The sequence below is a fragment of the Coregonus lavaretus genome (genome assembly GCF_964263955.1).
Source record: "Coregonus lavaretus genome assembly, chromosome: 4".
NCBI classification, from domain to species: domain Eukaryota; kingdom Metazoa; phylum Chordata; class Actinopteri; order Salmoniformes; family Salmonidae; genus Coregonus; species Coregonus lavaretus.
This window is the reverse complement of record NC_139991.1, coordinates 69,239,265-69,264,483: the sequence shown is the minus strand read 5'-3', so window position 1 is coordinate 69,264,483 and position 25,219 is coordinate 69,239,265. Positions and strand designations below refer to the sequence as shown.

Sequence of the window (25,219 nt, the reverse complement as noted above, 5' to 3'; positions counted from 1 at the left end):
CTAAAACACCTCTTGACTCTATCTTGGGACCCGGCACCAAAAGGCCATCATGTCTCAGAAACCGTCAGAGCCGTGTCTGTTGCTACGATGGTAATGCTAATCCATTAGGGTAGCTAGTAGTCCGCGTGTGTGGATTTCCCAGCTTAGCGGTGTTCTAGTCCGATCTATGGTACATCCCTAACATGCAGTCAGTCCACCCTCAATGTCTTCAGCGGCATCATGTTGAGCAATTTGTTTTTAGAGGAAACACTCGAACGATACATGTTCGCCTGGACTAACTAATGGACCGTTGTCAAATGCACCAGAACATTTTGGCTGAACGGGGTTGGTTGTGGACCTTCAAATGGTTTACGTTATGCCAGTTACAGCAATCTTTCAGGTGAAACTTTTGCTAATTCATTTGTCAAACTTTAAGAACCCATGATTGTAAATTCCTATGTAGTAGGGGAGGAATATAGAACCACCCAATGTTGCGCCAATCATGTTTGCTATTTAAACTCATCCCATGTATTCCCTTTTCCCCTTGTTGATTTTGGCCTTATTCTGAGTGTTATCATGTTTTCTGTGTCTGAGGACAGTGATAATCTACTACTGAGTCACTGGCTGCTTGCTCAGTGTGCTGCTACTATGTGTGCAAGTGTGTAAAGTGTGTACTGACAAAATGGGTACCGTTGTCGGTTGCGATTGCAATCGATTGCCAGTGCACTTCTGTTTGGATCCGAAATTACTCAAATCAGGACCTAGACCAAGAAGTAAGACGACACTAGTCTGTGACACTATAGGACGTTTGTCCCGACAACTGCTACAAATGAACCCCCACTGCCTTGTGGGTAATCACATCCACAAGGGCTAACATTTGGGAGAACTCCTACATGCTAACGCTAAACGCTAACAGTGTGGTGGAAGATACAGTAAGGCTGTAGAGCAAACTCATGTCAAATGGTGTCTGGAAAATTAAATTGGAACACGTCTTGGTCCTTGCTTTGTGTGTAGAGGGAACAAAATATAATGTACAGTGTATGATTGATTAAAGAGAGATATCAAGTACTGTGTCGGCTAATACTAGAAACATTAAGTAAAGTATCATCTTTTGGAACTCCTCATGTTAATCTAACAGAGTTAGACAATTTCACGTTTTTCTCCTCTCCGGTTACAACAGCTTATGGAGAATGTATTTCATTGAATCTGTGGGATACTTCACAAAATGGGACTAATGAGTTAGCAAGAACTTCAGTAACATTTCATGTCTTTCTTAGTCAATCCTGAAATGGTTTGCATATATTTCCCCCAGTTTTAGACGATGATTCACCTATACTGCAATATGCATTTATAATATGTACCTTTTAATTGTTTTATTCAAAAAGGTTTGCAAAATAATGCCAAAATACAGACTTTTCTCTGAAGCACGGTGTTAGTGACATTGATTAGCTAGTCATACATTACCCAAGGTGGCGATAATTACAAGTGATTAGTAATAATTTGCTGTCAATATTTACCTGGCTATATCTAGACATCCCTAAGTATTAATTGTATTGATAAGAAACCTTGATTTTACCAGAGCCTACAATCATTAGTACTGCTCTCACCCCTAGTATTCATTCAATAATAATAATAATAATAATAATACTAATACATGCGATTTATATATTGCTTTTCAAGGAACCAAAGTTGTTTAAAAAACAAAAGGTGTTATTTCCACAGCCCATGGTTTATATGCACCTTTCTCAGGGGATGTGGTAACTTTTGATTGACAATACATTTAAAGTGTGCTTTAAGAATCTGAGCAATGCATTAAATTACATCTCACTCACACTTGATCAAGACAGTAGCACAGTATTAATTGAATCACTGAACATTCAGTGACAACAGTCTTTGCCTTACCGTCAAGGATACTCCATTATGTTTTAATCCATATCTACATCGGGCAAAAGTCCTTGGTGTGTCTATTTATTGCTGATGTAGATGGTGTCCATACCTCCACCTCCCCTCCACATCCCCCTCCGTTCTCAAAGAATGTTTCCTGTAGAAATGTGATGATCTTTTTTTATACAACTGACACTTCTTTTTAGTTAGGATACATTATATTTTCTGTTTATTTTCCTCATTTGTGTATCTCACGATTATAAAGAACACAGTCACACAATCACTGCCTGGCTTCTTTTCATTCACTTCTTTAGCTGGTAGTATACTGATTCTGATTTGCTTGCTGCTAAAAGTTCACCAAAAGTTCTGTTTCCACTCACGTGTCTGTGACGATACTCTACCCCTCCCCCCTCGCTCCCTCTCTCTCTCTCGCTCTCTCTCTCTCTCTCTCTCTCTCTCTCCCTCCCTCTCTCGCTCGCTCGCTCTCTCCCTCTCGCTCCCTCTCTCTCTCCCTCTCTCCCTCTCGCTCCCTCTCTCTCTCGCTCGCTCCCGCTCTCTCTCGCTCCCTCTCGCTCTCCCTCTCTCCCCCTCTCGCTCCCTCTCTCTCTCTCCCTCTCGCTCCCTCTCTCTCTCTATCCCTCTTGCTCCCTCTCTCTCTCTCTCTCTCTCGCTCCCTCTCACTCTCCCTCTCTCTCGCTCCCTCTCTCTCTCTCTCCCTCTCTCTCGCTCTCTCTCCCTCTCGCTCCCTCTCTCTCTCTCTCCCTCTCTTGCTCCCCCTCTCTCTCCCTCTCTCCCTCTTTCTCTCTCTTATTTTCTAGCCATGTTTCTGTCGGTCACTCTCATTGGATCTGCAGTGTGGTCTGCATATTGACCACCCTATTCCCTGAAGTCTAAGACTGTAACTATTGCCTCTTCTAAAGACCCTTAGTAGTGTATGTTGGACCTGTGTGTTAATAAATTGGGTTCTAAGAAAGAAAATTTGCTTTCTCATTATGTTTCTTTACAGTGGGTTTATTGGCTGTGTGACGTCATTATCCCCGACGCAAATTCTGTTGGCATGTTGACCATTTAGATTCAAATCTTATGAGCGGCAACACCCAGATATAAAGGTAAGGCATTTCCCTCACAAATCGGAACCAACCTAAGTTCAGCAAAGCTAGGCTAAGCTAAAAGCTAAGCTAGGCTAATGAACTGCAAAAGCTCTTGGAAGTTGAAGGGACACTCGAGCAGCTAGAGGTACAGTACCCATCGCCTCATAATTGAAATGTGCTGACTCAGTTTTCCTTATGTCTTTTTTTAACACATTTTTACAGTTCAATAAAAACAAGGTTGTGTTTTTGTAGAATCCTCTATACAGTGCAGTCTTTATTGCATATTTTGAACTCTTGCTTTTTATGCAAAACCTTGTATGAACAGTATCAACATAAGAAATGTCCAGTGTCACTGAAAGTAGAATGTGAAAACAGTGCAAACTAATGCAGATATCGAACAAACCAGCAAAGAACTACAGTCAAATCATTTAAAAACATAATTTACAACAGTAATAGACAAACATTTAGATTTTCCTCAGTATTTAAAAGAACTAGGATAAAAGTACAATAGTGTTTTCTCAGTATATAGTTCATATTTGTATCACATTACGTTTCGCTAAAGATTTGATGGAACCCATTCCTCTTATCCTTCAGTTGGGTCTTGCTGTGCCTTGATGTTTGCATTAAGAAACAGTAAACACTTCACTTTTAAGGAAACATTTTCGGACAATACAGTCAAAGTCCAAGTATGACAAATTGTTTGAGAATGTGAGGAGAAGATAAAGGCATAGTGACATTTTGCCTTACTTTCATCATTTCCAGTCACATACTTACAGTACCCTAGCTTTTGGTGAGAGGGACAACTTCAAATAAGGACAGGTAAATATACTGTACTGTGTCTCAGGCTTTAACACAGATATCTGCATCATCAGTTTGTTTAAACGTCATAAAAAATTATTCTAAATCAGAAACTTCTATCCTGTTGTTTCATGGACTAATCTAACTGCTCAGATCCCCGATTGTCTTATCCTCCATTTGTAAACGACAGTCAGCATGCCGCGTTAAGAAGTGTAACACAAAATGAGTGGAAGAACTCCCTTTGTGCATGTGAGGTGCTTAAAATTTAAACTTAAAATCAAACACAAAATCAAACACGTTTGAAAGACCAAAAATATACAAACTATAGTCTCTTCACACAAAAAGAAAATCAGTCATTCATATTTGGGAAGGGAGAGGGATTGTAGAGTCCGACTGAGAACGAGGTCTCACAAGGCTTAATTTATTCCAGAACTGTGTAAACTTGAGTGTGTAGTGGTGCCACAATTCCACATATTGTGACCATGGAGTATAAATTAGTCTTAGGAGCAGAGTTCTGGGGGGGAAGACAGCCATTATGTCCTCAACAGGCAGTGCATTGTCGGGTAGATTTTTTGCTAGTGGTGACTAAAGTGGCTTTTTAAAGAAAACCAACCCATTGATTACAGTTGCTTTTGGCCCATAAACTGCTTTCACGGTGCGGAACCATTAAACATTTAGTTGTAAAAGTTGTAAAATACTGAACCTCCCCTTTAAGATTGTTGCCCTACCTTGATCCAAGAAGTGCAAGGCTCTAGTAAGGGTGGGGTAAGTGGGTGCCCCCTGTTCATGTACAGTACCAGACAAAGGTTTGGACACCTACTCATTCCAGGGTTTTTCTTTATTTTTTACTACATTGTAGAATAATAGTGAAGACATCAAACCTATGAAATAACACATATGGAATCATGTACTAACCAAATAATTGTTAAACAAATCATATATTTTATATTTGAGATTCTTCAGAGTAGCCATCCTTTGTCTTGATGACAGCTTTGCACACTCTTGGCATTCTCTCCACCAGCTTCATGAGGTAGTCACCTGAAATGCATTTCAATTAACAGGTGTTCCTTGTTAAAAGTTAATTTGTGGAATTCGCAAAAACCATCAAGAGCTATGATGAAACTGGCTCTCATGAGGACCGCCACAGGAATGGAAGACCCAGAGTTACCTCTGCTGCAGAGGATACGTTCATTAGAGTTACCAGCCTCAGAAATTGCAGCCCAAATAAATGCTTTACAGAGTTCAAGTAACAGACACATCTCAACATCAACTGTTAAGAGGAGACTGTGTGAATCAGGCCTTCATGGTCAAATTGCTGCAAAGAAACCACTACTAAAGGACACCAATAAGAAGAGACTTGCTTGGGCCAAGAAACACGAGCAATGGACATTAGACCGGTGGAAATCTGTCCTTAGGTCTGATGAGTCCAAATTTGAGATTTTTGGTTCCAACCGGCGTGTCTTTGTGAGACGCAGAGTAGGTGAACGGATGATCTCCGCATGTGTGTTTCCCACCATGAAGCATGGAAGAGGAGGTGTAATGGTGTGTGGGTGCTTTGCTGGTGACACTGTGATTTATTTAGAATTCAAGGCACACTTAACCAGCATGGCTACCACAGCATTCTGCAGTGATATGCCATCCCATCTGGTTTGCGCTTAGTGGGACTATCATTTGTTTTTTAACAGGACAATGACCCAAAACATCTCCAGGCTGTGTAAGGGCTATTTGACCAAGAAGGAGAGTGATGGAATGCTACATCAGATGACCTGGCCTCCACAATTTCTCGACCTCAACCCAATTGAGATGGTTTGGGATGAGTTGGACCGCAGAGTGAAGGAAAAGCAGCCAACAAGTGCTCAGCATATGTGGGAACTCCTTCAAGACTGTTGGAAAAGCATTCCTCATGAAGCTGGTCCTCATCAAGGCAAAGGGTGGCTACTTTGAAGAATCTCAAATATAAAATACAGTGGGGAAAAAAAGTATTTAGTCAGCCACCAATTGTGCAAGTTCTCCCACTTAAAAAGATGAGAGAGGCCTGTAATTTTCATCATAGGTACACGTCAACTATGACAGACAAATTGAGAGAAAAGAAATCCAGAAAATCACATTGTAGGATTTTTTATGAATTTATTTGCAAATTATGGTGGAAAATAAGTATTTGGTCACCTACAAACAAGCAAGTTTTCTGGCTCTCACAGACCTGTAACTTCTTCTTTAAGAGGCTCCTCTGTCCTCCACTCGTTACCTGTATTAATGGCACCTGTTTGAACTTGTTATCAGTATAAAAGACACCTGTCCACAACCTCAAACAGTCACACTCCAAACTCCACTATTGCCAAGACCAAAGAGCTGTCAAAGGACACCAGAAACAAAATTGTAGACCTGCACCAGGCTGGGAAGACTGAATCTGCAATAGGTAAGCAGCTTGGTTTGAAGAAATCAACTGTGGGAGCAATTATTAGGAAATGGAAGACATACAAGACTACTGATAATCTCCCTCGATCTGGGGCTCCACGCAAGATCTCACCCTGTGGGGTCAAAATTATCACAAGAACGGTGAGCAAAAATCCCAGAACCACACAGGGGGACCTAGTGAATGACCTGCAGAGAGCTGGGACCAAAGTAACAAAGCCTACCATCAGTAACACACTACGCCGCCAGGGACTCAAATCCTGCAGTGCCAGACTTGTCCCCCTGCTTAAGCCAGTACATGTCCAGGCCCGTCTGAAGTTTGCTAGAGTGCATTTGGATGATCCAGAAGAGGATTGGGAGAATGTCATATGGTCAGATGAATCCAAAATAGAACGTTTTGGTAAAAACTCAACTCGTCGTGTTTGGAGGACAAAGAATGCTGAGTTGCATCCAAAGAACACCATACCTACTGTGAAGCATGGGGGTGGAAACATCATGCTTTGGGGCTGTTTTTCTGCAAAGGGACCAGGACGACTGATCCGTGTAAAGGAAAGAATGAATGGGGCCATGTATCGTGAGATTTTGAGTGAAAACCTCCTTCCATCAGCAAGGGCATTGAAGATGAAACGTGGCTGGGTCTTTCAGTATGACAATGATCCCAAACACACCGCCCGGGCAACGAAGGAGTGGCTTCGTAAGAAGCATTTCAAGGTCCTGGAGTGGCCTAGCCAGTCTCCAGATCTCAACCCCATAGAAAATCTTTGGAGGGAGTTGAAAGTCTGTGTTGCCCAGCGACAGCCCCAAAACATCACTGCTCTAGAGGAGATCTGCATGGAGGAATGGGCCAAAATACCAGCAACTGTGTGTGAAAACCTTGTGAAGACTTACAGAAAACGTTTGACCTGTGTCATTGCCAACAAAGGGTATATAACAAAGTATTGAGAAACTTTTGTTATTGACCAAATACTTATTTTCCACCATAATTTGCAAATAAATTCATGAAAAATCCTACAATGTGATTTTCAGGATTTTTTTTCTCATTTTGTCTGTCATAGTTGACGTGTACCTAAGATGAAAATTACAGGCCTCTCTCATCTTTTTAAGTGGGAGAACTTGCACAATTGGTGGCTGACTAAATCCTTTTTTCCCCCACTGTATATTTTGATTTGTTTAACACTTTTTTGGTTACTACATGATTCCATATGTGTTATTTCATAGTTTTGATGTCTTCACTATTATTCTACAATGTAGAAAATAGTAAAAATAAATAAAAACCCTTGAATGAGTTGGTGTGTCCACACTTTTGACTGGTGCTGTATTTCTTAAAAAATAAAAGTCCATCCAGTCCATCTTCCCAACGCTCAGTCCTAGAGCATATGCCAGTGTTACACTGGACTGGAGCCTCCTCTCAGTCTGTGGGAGACAAGCGGTTGTCCTTTGGTCCTTTGACTTCCCCAACCAGGATGCTCCAACTGTCAGTTCTTTACCAACCAACACTCACTGCCCACCCCCACTCCTACAACTGTCAGTTCTCTACCAACAAACCCTCTCTGCCCACCCCCACTCCTCCAACTGTCAGTTCTCTACCAACCAACACTCACTGCCCACCCCCACTCCTCCAACTGTCAGTTCTCTACCAACCAACCCTCACTGCCCACCCTCACTCCTTTAACCTCTACTCCCTCCCCAAGATCCTCAAAACCACTCACACATTAGATCAGGCAAACAAAACACAAATACACGGCACCACTGGGCCAGTAACATGTCCATCGGTCCAGCAGGGGGCAGCAGCTCATGTCTTCTTTCCCTGTATCTCCCTCCAGCCAGCTAGACTGACTATACAGAGTATATTGTCTCAAGTGAGTCTCACGCAGCTGCCAGCAGTGCGGTGCTCTCAGATCTGCTTTTGCGGCTTTTTGCGTGACTCTGCCTAGCAACATGTACAGTTCTCGGATCAGCTTTTATGACCCGATCAGATGAGCCGCTCCTCGGGGGGAACCTTGAGCATGCTGTCCATCTCCAGGCGCGCCCCGGCCACCTCCTGAGTGCTGGGGCTGTAGGCGCCCTCTGACTGGCGCTTCTTGCGGGCAGTGAGCACCATGAAGGTGATGCCGATGACAGCCAGCAGGACACAGAGGCACACCAGGGGGATGGCTATCACCAGCCACGGCACCCTCTCTTTCTGGGGCTGTTTCTGCAAGGCGGGAACAATCACGGAACCAAGGGAGAAACGTCAGTGATGAGTGACTGACTATGGCTAATTCTAAAATGACCTAATGCAACAACAACAACAAATATTCCACGTCATAATAATTATCATGAATAAACCATTATATATCCTTAAATCTTTATAACATTAATAAACGTTGTATAGGTATTTATAAAGGCTCATGCATTGTAAAGATTAAAAAAACTTTATAAATGCTTATGATTTATTATAGATGACAAGTGCAAAATTACTTGGAAGAGAAGGAGTAGAAGAATGAAGAAGTCGAGAGTTCTTACGCTTGTATCGCAGAACAGGCCGCTGTAGCCAGGTAGGCACACACACCAGAACCTGTTGACTCGATCGATACAGGAGCCACCATTCTGACAGGGGTTCGACTCACACTCATCTATCTCCGTTTCACACCTGAGGAGGAAAACACAATAAGGATATTTAAAGTCTAGACCATAGGAAACGTGTGAGATATATATAGATATATTAAATAAATGTTAAATAAAATAAAATAATATATTCTGGTATCCATCTCTATCACCCCAAGCTGTTTTTTTCTTCAAACGGTGCTACCCTGTAATGCCTGATTTGTAAACAGCTGTATTTTTTCAAATCAAATCAAATCAAATTGTATTGGCCAAATGCGCCGAATACAACAGGTGCAGAAATGACAGTGAAATGCTTACTTACAGCCCTTAACCAACAGTGCATTTATTTTAAATAAAAAAGTAAAATAAGACAACAACAAAAAAGTGTTGAGGAAAAAAAGAGCAGAAGTAAAATAAAATAACAGTAGGGAGGCTATATATACAGGGGGGTACCGGTGCAGAGTCAATGTGCGGGGCACCGGCTAGTTGAGGTAGTTGAAGTAATATGTACATGTGGGTAGAGTTAAAGTGACTATGCATAAATAATTAACAGAGTAGCAGCAATGTAAAAAGATGGGGTGGGGGGGCAGTGCAAATAGTCCGGGTAGCCATGATTAGCTGTTCAGGAGTCTTATGGCTTGGGGGTAGAAGCTGTTGAGAAGTCTTTTGGACCTAGACTTGGCACTCCGGTACCGTTTGTCGTGCGGTAGCAGAGAGAACAGTCTATGACTAGGGTGGCTGGAGTCTTTGACAATTTTGAGGGCCTTTTTCTGACACCGCCTGGTATAGAGGTCCTGGATGGCAGGAAGCTTGGCCACAGTGATGTACTGGGCCGTACGCACTACCCTCTGTTGTGCCTTGCGGTCGGAGGCCAAGCAGTTGCCATACCAGGCGGTGATGCAACCAGTCAGGATGCTCTCGATGGTGCAGCTGTATAATTTTTTGAGGGTCTGAGGACCCATGCCAAATCTTTTCAGTCTCCTGAGGGGGAATAGGCTTTGTCGTGCCCTCTTCACGACTGTCTTGGTGTGTTTGGACCATGATAGTTCGTTGGTGATGTAGGCACCAAGGAACTTGAAACTCTCAACATGTTCCACTACAGCCCCGTCGATGAGAATGGGGGCGTGCTCAGTCCTCTTTTTTTTTTTTCCTGTAGTCCACATTCATCTCCTTTGTCTTGGTCACGTTGAGGGAGAGGTTGTTATCCTGGCACCACACGGCCAGGTCTCTGACCTCCTCCCTATAGGCTGTCTCATCGTTGTCGGTGATCAGGCCTACCACTGTTGTGTCGTCGGCAAACTTAATGATGGTGTTGCAGTCATGGGTGAACAGGGAGTACAGGAGGGGACTGAGCACGCACCCCTGAGGGGCCCCCGTGTTGAGGATCAGTGTGGCAGATGTGTTGTTACCTACCCTTACCACCTGGGGGCGGCCCGTCAGGAAGTCCAGGATCCAGTTGCAGAGGGAGGTGTTTAGTCCCAGGATCCTTAGCTTAGTGATGAGCTTTGAGGGCACTATGGTGTTGAATGCTGAGCTGTAGTCAATGAATAGCATTCTCACGTAGGTGTTCCTCTTGTCCAGGTGGGAAAGGGCAGTGTGGAGTGCAATAGAGATTGCATCATCTGTGGATCTGTTGGAGCGGTATGCAAATTGGAGTGGGTCTAGGGTTTCTGGGATAATGGTGTTGATGTGAGCCATGACCAGCCTTTCAAAGCACTTACTACAGACGTCAGTGCTACGGGTCGGTAGTCATTTAGGCAGGTTATCTTAGTGTCCTTGGGCACGGGGACTATGGTGGTCTGCTTGAAACATGTTGGTATTACAGACTCAGTCAGGGACATGTTGAAAATGTCAGTGAAGACACTTGCCAGTTGGTCAGCACATGCTCGGAGTACACGTCCTGGTAATCCGTCTGGCCCTGCGGCCTTGTGAATGTTGACCTGCTTAAAAGTCTTACTCACATCGGCTACGGAGAGCGTGATCACATAGTCATCCGGAACAGCTGGTGCTCTCATGCATGCTTCAGTGTTGCTTGCCTCGAAGCGAGCATAGAAGTGGTTTAGCTCGTCTGGTAGGCTTGTGTCACTGGGAAGCTCGCGGCTGTGCTTCCCTTTGTAGTCTGTAATAGTTTTCAAGCCCTGCCACATCCGTCGAGCGTCAGAGCCAGTGTAGTACGATTCAATCTTAGTCCTGTATTGACTCTTTGCCTGTTTGATGGTTCGTCGGAGGGCAAAGCGGGATTTCTTATAAGCGTCCGGGTTAGAGTCCCGCTCCTTGAAAGCGGCAGCTCTACCCTTTAGCTCAGTGCGGATGTTTCCTGTAATCCATGGCTTCTGGTTGGGGTATGTACGTACGGTCACTGTGGGGACGACATCATCAATGCACTTATTGATGAAGCCAGTGACTGATGTGGTGTACTCCTCAATGCTATCTGAAGAATCCTGGAACATGTTCCAGTCTGTGCTAGCTAAACAGTCCTGTAGCTTAGCATCTGCGTCAACTGACCACTTTTTTTATTAACCGAGTCACTGGTGCTTCCTGCTTTAGTTTTTGCTTATAAGCAGGAATCAGGAGGATAGAGTTATGGTCAGATTTGCCAAATGGAGGGCGAGGGAGAGCTTTGTATGCGTCTCTGTGTGTGGAGTAAAGGTGGTCTAGAGTTTTTTTTCCTCTGGTTGCACATTTAACATTGCACGTGAAATTAGGTAGAACGGATTTAAGTTTCCCTGCATTAAAGTCCCCGGCCACTAGGAGCGCTGCCTCTGGATGAGCGTTTTCCTGTTGACTTATGGCCTTATACAGCTCATTCAGTGCAATCTTAATGCCAGCATTGGTTTGTGGTGGTAAATAGACGGCTATGAAAAATATAGATGAAAACTCTCTTGGTAAATACTGTGGTCTACAGCTTATCATAAGATACTCTACCTCAGGCGAGCAAAACCTTGAGACTTCCTTAGTATTTGATTTTGTGCACCAGCTGTTGTTTACAAATATACACAGACCACCACCCCTTGTCTTACCGGAGTCAGCCGTTCTATCCTGCCGATGTAGCGTATATCCCACCAGCTGTATGTTATCCATGTCGTCGTTCAGCCACGACTCGGTGAAACATAAGATATTACCGTTTTTAATGTCCCGTTGGTAGGATAACCGTAATCTTAGGTCGTCCAATGTATTTTCAAATGATTGAACATTTGCTAATAGGACTGATGGAAGAGGCAGTTTACTCGCTCGCCGTCGGATCCTTACAAGGCACCCCGACCTACGTCCACGATATCTCCGTCTCTTCCTCATGCGAATGACGGGGATTTGGGCCTTGTCGGGTGTCTGTAGGATATCCTTCGCGGCCGCCTCGTTGAAGAAAAATTATTAGTCCAATCCGAGGTGAGTAATCGCTGTCCTGATATCCAGAAGCTCTTTTTGGTTATAAGAGACGATGGCAGAAACATTATGTACAAAATAAATTACAAATAACGCGAAAAACACACATAATAGTACAATTCGTTAGAGGGCTGTAAAACGGCAGCCATCTTCTCCGGCGCCATTTATAATCAGTATTATTTTGTGCATATCAACCATTTTTGTCCCACGCTATTGAGAGGAGCTTCGGGAACGTACCTCTCCCCTGCAAAACCGGGCACACAGGTACAGTTGGCCCCCCACAGTCCGTCATGGCAGATCCCATTTTCACACTGAACATCCTCTTCGCATGTCAGTGGAGGATAAGTCCACCTGTGGGTAATGTACAGAATTACACCTTCACAATGGCGACCCAAAGCCTGTTTTATATTGAAAACTATCCAATGTCCACAATAAGTGTAAGAGTGTAGGGTTCCTGTTCATCAAAAGTATATAATCATGCAACTTATATTTAGAATATCCTAGCTAGATAAAAAATCATCGGAGAATCTGTTGTTCCACATGACAATGATCCCTGGCACTTACTGTGACACTAATTGGTTGGTGTAAACAGAAAGGCTACTCACTGGCAGAGTGGGCCGGTGAAGTCGTCTGTGCACTCACAGGTGTAGCTGTTCACCCAGTCCACGCAGGAGCCCCCGTTCTCACAGCCATGTTCCTCACACTCATTCAGGTCCTCATCGCAAGAAACGCCCCCGTACCCCGGGTCGCACACGCACTCGAAACCTGCCAACTCATCCATGCAGGTGCCGTGGACGCAGGGCCCGGAAGCGCACTCGTCCGCGTCCACCTCGCACTTCTCTCCCTCCCAACCTGGCTCGCAAACGCAGCCAAACTTGTTAAAGAGATCCTTGCACATGGCGCCGTTCTGGCACGGGTCCGAATGGCATACGTCTGCACTCGTACAGCCCATGTGGATCTCCTCGTCGCCCGTTCTGTGGAAGTGGGCAGGCTGTGGCGGGTGTTGGTCGTCCACAAATGGTAGATAGACCCCGTTGACCCTTACGGCGCCCAGGCAGCCTGTGAAGCTCTCGGCGATAGCAACCTCCGCCCCTTCCTCGTTGAGGAAGTGCAGGGCACCTGCCTCCTCAGGGGTGCTGCTGGCGTCGGTGATGCCATCCACGGTGATGACCCAGTGTGACGCCTCGCTGTCCGGGTCGGCCATGGCAATGCTCACGCGGTGCCAACCGCCGTCAGCCACGCGTCGCACGCCGGAGAAGGTCAGCACCTCCACACTGTTGCCGCCGTGGATCTCGACGCGGATAGAGGAGTCCAGCAGTCCCACCAGTAGGAGCTCGGCCCCGTGGGAGGCTCGGAGCAGCACGGCGTTCTCTGAGCGGGTACGGAGCTCCAGGTACACGTGGGTCAGAGGCGAGCCCAGGGAACCCTTTGCACTGTACTGCACCGGGTTGTTCTCGAAGGTAGCGTTGGTCACACCTGAGGGTTAACAAGTGGGTAAGACTTCAGACAAAAACACCACTATTTTGTTTTATTAAAGCTATCTAGTATGCATTTTGTGTGTGCGGGATTTTTCTCTTTCATGCAAAGACAGCTATACACTAAAATAAATTAAAATTGCAATGCTTTTGCAAGAAAGCAATGGTGAAGAAACACTAAGCAGTTTTGCCAGACTTCAGTGATGTTCTTCAAGCTGAGAATTAGTTAAATATTTCCTCACATTCATATCCATCAGTCAGGTCCACACAATGTCCACCATTGACACACGGGTCGCTGACACACCACACACGCGTCTCACAGGTCTTTCCGGTGAAAGCCACGGGACACGAACATACAAAGCCGTTCCAGGTGATGGTGCAGTCTCCTCCATTCTGGCATGGCTTCGGCTTGAGACCAAAACAACATTCAGTGAACATTAAAACATCATTTAGTCCATTTTAATCCAGTCACAAGCAACTGAGTTGTCCTCATTCATTACTGACCATGTCTTTCTATTTCAAGTTAATCTGAATTTTGATACAGTTGACATGTCACATTTACAGCCTACCCCTCATGTCTGTAGTATTTCCTTCTAATGTTGATAATCATGTTGTGTCTTACACCATGACACGCTTCCGGTTAATACAATATTATTACAATAGGGGTATTAGTGTAGTCAGTCCTACCTGGCAGGTGTTGTCGCTAATACAGCCCGGCTCTACATTCTCAGCATCGGCGGGGAAGTAGACCTCTCCCTCTGAGTTATTTAGCGTGCTGTTCCATGCATCCACGTCCAGATGCGCTCCGTCCAGACGCAGGTCCTGCAGGCAGCCCTTGAAGTGTCCCCCCCAGGCCTCAGAGTTCTCCCCCACCCCAGGGAGACCCCCTACATAGGCCAGGTCCCCACTGTGCACCTCTACCTCGGGAACCTCACCTATTCCGTAGCGCAGGCCGGCGTGCTGGAAGAACACCCGCCCAGACTGAACCTCGACATGTAGAAGTTGCTTCTTTCCCGTGGTCACGACGATGGGTGCCGTCAGTGGGTGGCTTTCAGGGACGGAGCTGACCAGGACTCTCCCCATGCCCAGGTAAACATTAAAATAGGCCTCGCCCTCTTCTCCGGGTCGCCTCAGCTGGAAGAGCAGGCCGTCGGGCTTCAGAGACCGCAGGAAAAAGGAGACGCTGAAGTTGGCGCCGTGATCAGTGCCGATGTCATAAGCGCTGTAGCTCCCAGTTTCCTCATGACTGTACGTCCAGGAGGGGAACTCTGTCAGAACAGATAAAAGGAAATAAATACAAACTTGAACCAGAGGAAGCAACCATGTGTACCTGTCCTGGCCATAGAAAAACATTAGGTAACACTTTATTTGGATAGTCCATCTGTAGTTGCTCTACAGACTATCAGTAACATTTCAACTAACTATCTACTAACCCTAACCCTAACCTTAACCTTAGCAAGCAGTTGGTTATCAACAGATAGTTTGTTGATAGTATGACCATCTGTAAAGCATCTACCGATGGACTATCTGGGCTATCCAAATAAAGTGGAACCAAACCTTATGGCAAATTACTCATCAAAAAGTGAAGACAAATATCTTTGAAAAATGACTTTGATGAAGTGAGCTAGAGCTCTTGGAATTGCAAATGAGATTAATTAGAAAATGGTCTGGATGGAATTTTCTAAGTGAATGATGTCTTTCTCAGAAGACTATATTAGCAGATACATTGTTGGAAGGTAAATGTTGCTTACCATCGGCGCAGCTGTGACCGTGGTAGGGCCGGTAGCAGTCGCAGCGGTGGCTGATCCACAGGTCCACACAGTGGCCTTGACCGGAGCAGGGGTCAGGTTCGCACCACTCTGTCTTGCTACAGCCTAGCTCCATCTCATGTGCATGCTCCTCTGGAAGGTTGTGGGGCAGGATGGCCTTGAAGTCGATCAGCAGGTCCTCCACACACCCCACAAACCCGTGGCCACTCTTCGTGTTCTCCAGCAACTCTCCGGGGGCACCGCCCACGTAGACGTGACCGAACGCCTCAGAGGGAACGAAGTGTGGCCCGTTGGGACCACCATCCTTCACCGTGCACCCTTCGCTGTCGCATCCTGGACCTTTCAGGTTAAAAACCAGCCCTTCCTCTTCGTTCACGTACACGTCAGCGTCGCGCCAGTCTCCGTCGCTGACCAGCCCGGAGAACACAACCTCCAGCTCGGCGTCCTCCGAGAAGGCCTTGGCACGAAGACCTCCACCCACAATCTCCAGCAGGAGGTGGCTGTCGGCATCACCACGATAGAAGAGCACCATATCGGGCAAGGTGGTGCGAAAGCGCAGCCGGACTCCCTTCCCGTGGTGGTGGTGCTCGGCATGCCTCCGTCTCCTCCTCTCTTCCACTTCCAGGGTGACCATGATGAGGACGAAGCCCGGACTGGAGAATGAGAAGGTGGTGGGGGTGGAGCAGAGCTCGCCGTAGAAGCCGTGGGGGCAGAGGCATGTGTGGCCATGCTCTTCCTCTTCCAGCCACGGGTGGCAGGTGGCGCCGTTCTGGCATTCTTGGTCCACGCAGCCCAGGAGCTGGGTGTCGCAGTGGTGGCCACCCCAGGGTAGCTTGTCAGGCTCGGCCTCGGGGCAGTGGCAGGTGTAGCTGGCCACGCCGTCTTCGCACCAGGCACCGTTCAGACACGGCTGGCTCTCGCACTCATCAATGTTGATTTCACAAATTTCCCCTGCGAATGCAATGCACTACTTCAGTCAGACTTTTGAAGATTAATCTACCTAGAATTTAATCTACAGATCAGTCCATTCTTCTGATAAGATAAAAACAGCACAAAGATATACACTGAGTGTACAAAACATTAAGAACACCTTCCTTATATTGAGCCCCCCTCTTTTGCCCTCAGAACAGCCTCAATTCGTCGGGGCATGGACTCTACAAGGTGTTGAAAGCATTCCATAGGGATGCTGGCTCATGTTAACTCCAATGCTTCCCACAGTTGTGTCAAGTTGGCTGGATGTCCTTTGGGTGGTGGACCATTCTTGATACACACGGGAAACTGTTCACCGTGAAAAACCCAGCAGCATTGCAGTTGTTCACAAAAACCGGTGCGCCTGGCACCTACTACCATTCCCCGTTCAAAGGCACTTCAATCTTTTGTCTTGTCCATTCACCCTCTGAATGGCACACATACACAATCCATTTCTCAATTTTCTCAAGGCTTAAAAATCCTTCTTTAACCTGTCTCCTCCCCTTCATCTACACTGATTGAAGTGGATTTAACAAGTGACATCAATAAGGGATCTTCTCCTGGACTCTCCTGGTCAGTCTATGTCATGGAAAGAGCAGGTGTTCTTAATGTTTTGTATACTCAGTGTCGATAATACTGTCCTGCTGTAATGACGTACAGAAGTATACAGAGTTTGTTGAACACCTTACCCATAAATCCCTCCGGACACAAACAGGTGTAGCCATTCACCTGATCCTCACAAGAGCCTCTATTCTGGCAGGGCTCAGACTCACACTCATCAATGTTCACGGAACAGTTCTCTCCTGGCAAGGGACAAAGGAACAACACCAACAACCTTATTATTTGTCAGTGAGAAACGGCCAAAACAATTCCAAAAGTAACAAACCTTAAATTTGCTCCTGTGCAAAGTTGAATGTTGGTAAAACCCTCTCCTTTCATTAGACTGCGTCTCACCTGCGAAGCCGGGTTGACACTGGCACAGGTATCCGGCAGCGTCGGCGAACCTGAATTCCCAGTCCATCTCCCAGTGGGATGTGTCGGAACGCTCGAAACACTCGCCGTCGTTCTCACATGGCTGCTCAGCACACTCATCAATGTCAATCTCACAGTTCTCCCCCTCATAACCTAGGAGAACCAATGAAATGTAAATACACTGTATTTCTGTACACTCAAAGCCTAAACAAACTGTACTGCTATTAGACCATTATGACACCACCCTCTTTCACTCACCAATCGTCTGACAGCATGAACAACTGTACCTACTCAAGACATGGACAACTGCAGCACCGTATCAGTTTTGTGTTTGTCTTTTTAACCCTTTTTGACTACATTTCTGCAAATGTGGTGGGTAATGGTAAGGTGCACATACCAGGCCAGCAGAGACAGGTGTACTCTTTGACTCCCTCCAGGCAGGTGGCGCCGTGCTGACACGGGTCAGACGCACACTCAGGGATGTCCTCCTCACAGTGGTCACCCAGGAAGCCTGTGTCCTCACAGTCACACTCATAGCTGTAGGAAAGGAAGTCTGGGTCAGTTGCAATCGCTACGTTGACATTCAACAAAGCATATTGGCCGAATATAAATAAATGCAAAAATTTAACAGATGGATGATTGAGATAACGCTTACACATACACATGATAAGACACACTCTACACACACGTACACATGGATTTTGTATTCTAGATATGTGGTAGTAGAGTAGTGGCCTGAGGGAACACAATGTGTTGTGAAAAGTGTTATGAAATGTAATGTCATGTAATATTTTAAATTGTATATAACTGCCTTAATGTTGCTGGACCCCAGGAAGAGTAGCTGCTGCCTTGGCAGGAACTAATTGGGATCTTTAATAAATACAAATAACACCCTGTCTCAATGTGAGGGGCTTAAGCTCACCAAAACGGCAGTCAGGCCCCAAAGTCATTTAAGGACAGGAGTTGTGTCAATCCTAAAAGCCTTGGGCAGTTACCTGTCCACCTTGTCCTGGCAGATGGCTCCATTTAGACAGGGCTCGCTGGCACACTCGTCAATGTCCACCTCGCAGTCGGTGCCCTCGAACCCAGGTAGACACTCGCAGGAGTACAGACCAAGGAGGTCATGGCAGGTGGCTCCGTTGCGGCAAGGGTTGGACTCGCACTCGTCTATCTCCACCTCACAGTTCACTCCTGTGAGAGGTAGAGAAAAAGGAGTGATAGAGTCAGAGAATGTGCTGAATGAGAAACAAACCATCTCCGAGTGGGAGTGACTGAGGAACTGTACATTAAGTACTAGGAGGGGACATATCTTCCACAGACTTCACCATTGTATCTCGTCTACATCAAGTCAACGTGTCCATAGATCATCTTTGCTCTTATGACAATACTGAAAGAAAGAAACATCAGCTAAATAAATAGTGGACAGTAAATGCAAGAGCAGCCAATCTGGACTCAGGTGTTTGTTTCTCTAACTATAAATAGGCAGTAGCATGGAGTCTGCTTGTTGATGCCTCTAGATAGCTCAGGTGATAATGTAAAAATGCCTCAGTTGCCCGTCTGAACCCTTTCCTTGAAAATCTCCATGGTCACTGATATGCTGACAAAGGAATGCATTACTGCTGACTCTTCGCACCCCATTAGAGATAAGCATTAAGCCCTTAGACACAGACCAGGCCTGCTGAGAAAAGAAAGGAGTGTAAGAAATGAAGTGTACGAAATGGTGTACAAGGGGGCCAATATCCACAGGGGCCAAGCTGAAGATAAGACTTACTCTCTATACTTAAAATGCTTCTAGTTCTCTGTTTATCAAGAACCAAACGTACACTTAAAGGTGCAGTTAGTAAGATGACAACAACAAGACAAGATACCCCCCTGTATATATAGCCTCCCTACTGTTATTTTATTTTACTTCTGCTCTTTTTTTTCTCAACACTTTTTTGTTTTATTCTACTTTTTTATTAAAAATAAATGCACTGTTGGTTAAGGGCTGTAAGTAAGCATTTCACTGTAATGTCTGCACCTGTTGTATTCGGCGCATGTGGCCAATAAAATGTGATTTGATTTGATTTGATTAACATATATATTCATCTCTGCCAAGCCTCATTATTGGCTCTGCACAATTTGAATCGTTCTTTGTGGCACGCACGCCCTCATTGGTTAATAGGAAATCATCCTGTTGTGTATGATGATGTCAGCTTTAATGTGAAAACATTCTGGCATGGTGAAAGAAGTACTGATATGAGATAACTAAATCTTGCTGATACATTGTGTCCAGAAACATTAAAAAGCAAAGCACCAGATCTCCCTCCACACTGGAGGAGATATTAGGTGATAGACAGTGAGTTGTGGCTGATACAGGGTTACGAAAATGGTGGGAAAATTACACTTAATTGGAGACTAACTGAGTACAAACACAACACTCTGTGGGCAGAGGAGTGAGCGATTAAAAGGCGGAACAACTTACCTGTGAACCCTACGAGGCACTGGCATTCGTACCGGTCCTTCTCATTGATGCAGGTTCCGTTATTCTCGCAGGGCCGCGAGGCGCACTCATTGATATCGATCTCACAGTTGTAGCCCTGGAAGCCTGGCACACAGAAACAGTGAAACTCGGCCACGCCGTCCATGCAGATAGCGCCGTTCTGGCAAGGATGTGACGCACACTCGTCCACGTCCTCTTCACAATGCTCCCCGTCGAACCCCAGCGCACAGTGGCACTCGAACCCCTCCTGTAACAGTATACAAGTCCCATTGTTCAGACACGGCTCATCGATGCAGTCGGTCACTCGCTCTTCACAGTCCTCTCCTCCGTAGCCGGGTGGACATCGGCAGAAGTAGCTGTTGACCTGGTCGATGCACTCTGTGTGGGGCTCAGAGCAAGGGTTGCTATGGCACTCGTCCACTTCCTCAGTGCAGTTGTCCCCAGTAAATCCTTCGGGGCAGACACAGTGATACTCGGACGTGCCAGGGGTGCTGGTGCAGTCCGAGCAGGGGGCGAAGGAGCAGGCATCGTAGAGTTCGTCGCAGTCTTTGCCCATGTAGCGGACCTCGTCGCGAGGGGGGCAGAGGCATGCATAGTCATCCATGGTGTCCACGCAGGTGGCGCCATTCTGGCAGGGCCCGGACAAGCACTTGTCACTGGTCGCCGTGCAGAATATCCCTGAGGAGAAGAAGAGGAGATGCTTATTGTTGTGCAAAATGGACAGTTTACCCTAATACAGTCAAGATGCCCTGACCAGTCATCACAACTTAGTGTATTTATCACGTCACACTTGGTGTGTTCACACAAGAGAGTCCTTTACATTTTTGGAGGGAAAAGTGGGTTGTCGTTTAGTGTGATTTTAATGGACATTTTATGACATCATCATATGTGGGGGACGCCGGTACACTTCTGAATGTCTCCCAGATATCCACACCGTGTGAGCCCTGTGCTTGCACAATGTTGTTTTGTTGAGTGCCACTCTAAGCCGATTCACAACCAGCTTTGGTCCAGATTTGTAGGCTATTTGGTTCTGACACAAAAACGTTGTAATGAAGTTGTAAACATTGATAGTCTACTGCATTACTTTAGCTAGAAGTTCATAGTTGGAGGTATTTTGTTTGTGTTTCTTTGGGGCTGTTCAGCAAGTGTGAAACCTCTTTCACCCCAGTGCTGCTATGAACAAGAACACAATCAAACTTAGTGATGCAAAAGGCTTCCTCTGCTAGATGTTTGTACTTTATCAAGAAGCACATAACATAGTACAATAATTTGGCAACAACATCTCATAAACACTTATAATGTGTTACTATTTAGCATTCGAGTGTCACTAATATTAACACCCTGGTTAGATGGTGGACAAATACCAGTGCCAACTTAGTGAACCATGGCCAAAGTTAGTTAGTAGGTCCCTCTGTGCTAATCCTGATATGTGTATTCACCCTGACATTTCCTTTCATCTTCTCCTCCCTTAATTTGAAAGGACAAATTGTGTAGGAGAGTCCTGGAGCAACTCTAGAGTTCATGGCCCCTTTCGCAGTGAGACGCCCAGTGCTAAATCCCCAACTAAAGCTAAGAAACCCTCTGTGCACTACAAAGTATTTTTCCGTTGGCTTTGTTTTACGCAGCTAGTTTAGTGCTCATTGACAGATTGTTAACAATGGGCATCTGGGTTGACTCAAGCCCTAATCTTTCCTGTCGGTCCCAAAGGGAATGATGACCACCCCTAGACCACAACACATCAATAAAACAAAAAAACCCACAACAAAGTCAGAAAATATTTTCCCTCGTATCTTGTAGGCCTAGTATCCAGAGGACTCTTAACTAAGCAACGAGAAAAAAAAGAGGGAGAGAGTGCCATCTAGCTAACGTTTGCCTTGTTTGTTTAGTCATTGTTATGCTAAAGCTAAAACAAAAGTTTCCCTGAGGAACTTTTTAGGAGAGACCAATGCTCTGGGCAAAGGCATGCAGTGGGGATTCCAGGGAGGGGAGAGGCGTCTGGATGGAATTCCAGCCATGAACCCTTGAAGGTAGAGCAGATAAGATGCAGATCAGATGCATGGTCTGCAGGCTATCAAGTGTCCACTCGACAGGTGGGGTTTATGGAGTGGATAACTACGAGTTAGTACGCAAGGTTAACTTCTCCAGGTCAGTAGCTTGGCAAAACCTGATCCCATAGCACCTCTCGCTCGTTTAACACTTCAGCGGTCACATTTCCTCTCAGGAAGTGTGTCAGGGAGCTCTGACTCAATTTATTCTAATCACATGACACATATTCTAATCCATGTTTACTACACAGTAAATTATGTTCATTTACACATGCAGTTTGTTATGAGGCACATGTCATTGACCGTTTCACTGATCATGTAATTACCACATTGGATACATACAGTATAAAGATACTTTTATGATCACAATCACTATCAAAACTCAACTATGGCAGTGAGTAACTTGACGGTCATAAAATGTGAGTTGGTTATGTTTTCCATAGACAACGGGGTAAAAACAATCTGAAACAATTAATGTATTGCGCTCGAGCCCTCTCTAGCCAGACCTCTCTACTGGCTGGGGCTTTTGGTGCCCTCTGTATGTACATGGAGCTGAACCACAGGAGGCCGCTGAGGGGAGGACGGATTATAATAATGGCTGGTGTCTAATGTATTCGATAATAATATAATATGCCATTTAGCAGACGCTTTTATCCAAAGCGACTTACAGTCATGTGCGCATACATTTTTACGTATGGGTGGTCTTGGGGATCGAACCCACTACCCTGGCGTTACAAGCGCCATGCTCTACCAATTGAGCTACAGAGGACCACGATACCATTCCCCCCATTCCGCTCCAGCCATTACAACTAGCCCGCCCTCCCCAATTAAGGTGCCACCAATCTCCTGTGAACTGAATCGAACAGGACGCTTTTGGGAGAAGGAGGGGTGATTTTCTGTCCATCCATTATCTCCCTGCAACCGGCCAATCGTGTGAGCCCAGTGTGGAATCAGTCCACATTCCACAGATTGAACAGACCCCCATCCCCCACCTCCACTGTCCACCCCACCATCCCAAACTAACTCCCCCCACCACCCCACCATCCCACATCCACCCTCACATCCATCCCCCACACTTTGATCAGTGTTCTGTTCCCAAATTCTCATTGGAGCGGAAGATATTAACGATGAAGGGAGTAGAGAGAGCGAGGGATGGGGGTAGGGTGAGGGAGAGAGGGATGGGGGTAGGGTGAGGGGGGGAGGCAGGGAGGGTGGGGGTAGGGTGAGGGAGGGAGGGAGGGAGGGTGGGGGTAGGGTGAGGGAGAGAGGGATGGGGGTAGGGTGAGGGAGAGAGGGAGGGTGGGGGTAGGGTGATGGAGGGAGGGTGGGGGTAGGGTGAGGGAGGGAGGGAGGGAGGGTGGGGGTAGGGTGAGGGAGGGAGGGTGGGGGGAGGGAGGGAGGGAGGGTGGGGGTAGGGTGAGGGAGGGAGGGAGGGAGGGTGGGGGTAGGGTGAGGGAGGGAGGGAGGGAGGGAGGGTGGGGGTAGGGTGAGGGAGGGAGGGAGGGAGGGTGGGGGTAGGGTGAGGGTGGGAGGGAGGGAGGGTGGGGGTAGGGTGAGGGAGGGAGGGAGGGAGGGTGGGGGTAGGGTGAGAGAGGGAGGAATGTTGCAGACACTGGTAGTGTGGCGCATGGTCCAAGAGATTGACCTCGTCTCACACACAACATTAGTGATGTTGGCCAGGTTTTCCTTTGGGACAGAGACATGTAGAGACATAGGTAGACCAATCCAACAATGTTTGGCTAGGAGCACAGTTGGAAACGCTTTCCACCGTTGGTCCTCTTATAGCTGCATCTGACAGATGGCCTTGGACATAAGCTCTTAACACCCCTGGACCTGTCACCGCTGACTGATGGAGAGTGTCAGACACAGAGAGAGCCCTGGGCATCTCAGAGTAGGAGCGCTGATCTAGGATCAGTTTTGCCCATCTTTTAGATCATATGGGACAGGGAGGACCTGATCAGCACTCCTACTCTGGGACACTTTATGAACACAGTTCCTGTTCCCTGCATTACCACAGGGCCCCTCATTTGGAGTTGGCATCAACTCCCTGACCACTTGTGTGATCCCAGCGTCCGTCTGCGACGACGCCATCTCCGGCTCACACCTCTGACCCCGTCACCACCCCCATCTGAGCCAAACGAAGGCGTTCAGGGAACACCCACGGTGCAACACTCGTGATTAACCAAAGAAAAGAGAAATGGGGATAAGTTCTTCCAGTTTTTCAGGAATCAAATTAAGGCAGTTAGTTAGTTAGTGCCTGTCAGTTCTTATTCAGTGGAATTTCTTCAACTGTATTGAAAACAAGGTATTAGAGGCAGCCATTCAGAAACACATGGAGCAGGTGAACACGTGGCGTGGAAAGAGTCACTTTGGAATATGACCGCCATGCCTTAGACTCACCCTACTGAAACTAAGTCACCATGATGGCTTTGCCAAAATGTCCATCAGTCTAGGTATATCTAGGTGCACCCTGTGTATCAGTTAGGGTGGCCCCACCCTCAGCGGCTTCCAGAAATAACCGGATGCATCCAGTTTTCAGGGGAAATGGAAAGAGAGCCTGTGACGCGAATTCCGCTTTTGGACATTAACAAGGCGACACGCCATCTTAACTCCTCCTCCACATTTACTGGATTGGTTGAACAGTGCAGAAAAGAACCTCCACCGACAGGACCAGAAAGAAAGAAACGGCTGCTATGTTAGGTTAGGGTGGCCATGATACTAAGAGAGATTGTTTGGCATGGACTGACAACTAAGGCTGCGCTTACACAGGCAGACCAATTCTGATGAATTGCCCGATTATTGGCAAAAGATCTGATCTGATTGGTCAAAAGACCAATTAGTGGCAAAAAATATCAGAATTGGGCTGCCTGTGTAAATGCAGCTAGAGGCTGTTTGTAAAAACATCAGAGTGGTGATGTATTCACTTTGGAAATAGTTTTTGTCTGTGATTGGGGCAAGTTATTTTCCCCAAGTTCTGCCTGTAATTATTGCAAGTTCTGTTCCCCAACCTAGCAGTATGGGAATCCATAACTTAGACACCATAACATAGGGGAACAGGTTATCCATAGTATGTTTTCTGAAATACAAACCTCATTTGACAATGGAACCTCAATGTGATGAAATCCATGATAAAGTCTCCCATTGTGAGGTCATCTAATCAAAGTCAGAGTGTTACTTTCAGGCCAAGAGAAATCCCTTGATCAGCTTGTCAGCTAGTTGAACGCTCTGTCACAACAGCCGGAGCTTACTGCTTGATCTGAAGCAGAGAGACATCTACAAAAGAAGATAGCTCAATAGCAAGCAAGCTCGGCGTCTGCAGGCAGTATGCTGAACAGCGTCTAAAAGGTTCTAACGAGACTCAAAGAGAAGCCTCAGG

At 46.2% G+C, this 25,219-nt stretch overlaps 2 protein-coding genes across 2 annotated transcripts in view; one reads left to right on the top strand and one right to left on the bottom strand.

Annotated features, from left to right (window-relative positions):
- The window catches only part of LOC311128264 (DENN domain-containing protein 1A-like), a 157,445-nt gene extending 156,385 nt beyond the window's left edge, over window positions 1-1,060 (top strand). Inside the window, exon 24 of the mRNA XM_084160317.1 lies at window positions 1-1,060. This exon is cut by the window's left edge and continues 1,552 nt beyond it. The gene's annotated coding sequence lies outside the window, so the exon portion shown is untranslated.
- Window positions 1,061-8,136: 7,076 nt separating this feature from the next.
- Window positions 8,137-25,219, bottom strand: part of LOC311127833 (protein crumbs homolog 2-like) — a gene marked incomplete at both ends in the record, with an annotated part of 34,371 nt that continues 17,288 nt past the window's right edge. The window contains 12 exons of the mRNA XM_084159714.1: window positions 8,137-8,358; window positions 8,670-8,796; window positions 12,369-12,482; window positions 12,737-13,607; window positions 13,849-14,014; window positions 14,294-14,874; window positions 15,358-16,326; window positions 17,034-17,147; window positions 17,299-17,469; window positions 17,714-17,853; window positions 18,312-18,507; window positions 19,781-20,476. Of these exons, the coding sequence (XP_084015840.1) occupies window positions 8,137-8,358; window positions 8,670-8,796; window positions 12,369-12,482; window positions 12,737-13,607; window positions 13,849-14,014; window positions 14,294-14,874; window positions 15,358-16,326; window positions 17,034-17,147; window positions 17,299-17,469; window positions 17,714-17,853; window positions 18,312-18,507; window positions 19,781-20,476 (4,367 nt within the window). The remainder of the gene's footprint in view (window positions 8,359-8,669; window positions 8,797-12,368; window positions 12,483-12,736; window positions 13,608-13,848; window positions 14,015-14,293; window positions 14,875-15,357; window positions 16,327-17,033; window positions 17,148-17,298; window positions 17,470-17,713; window positions 17,854-18,311; window positions 18,508-19,780; window positions 20,477-25,219) is intronic.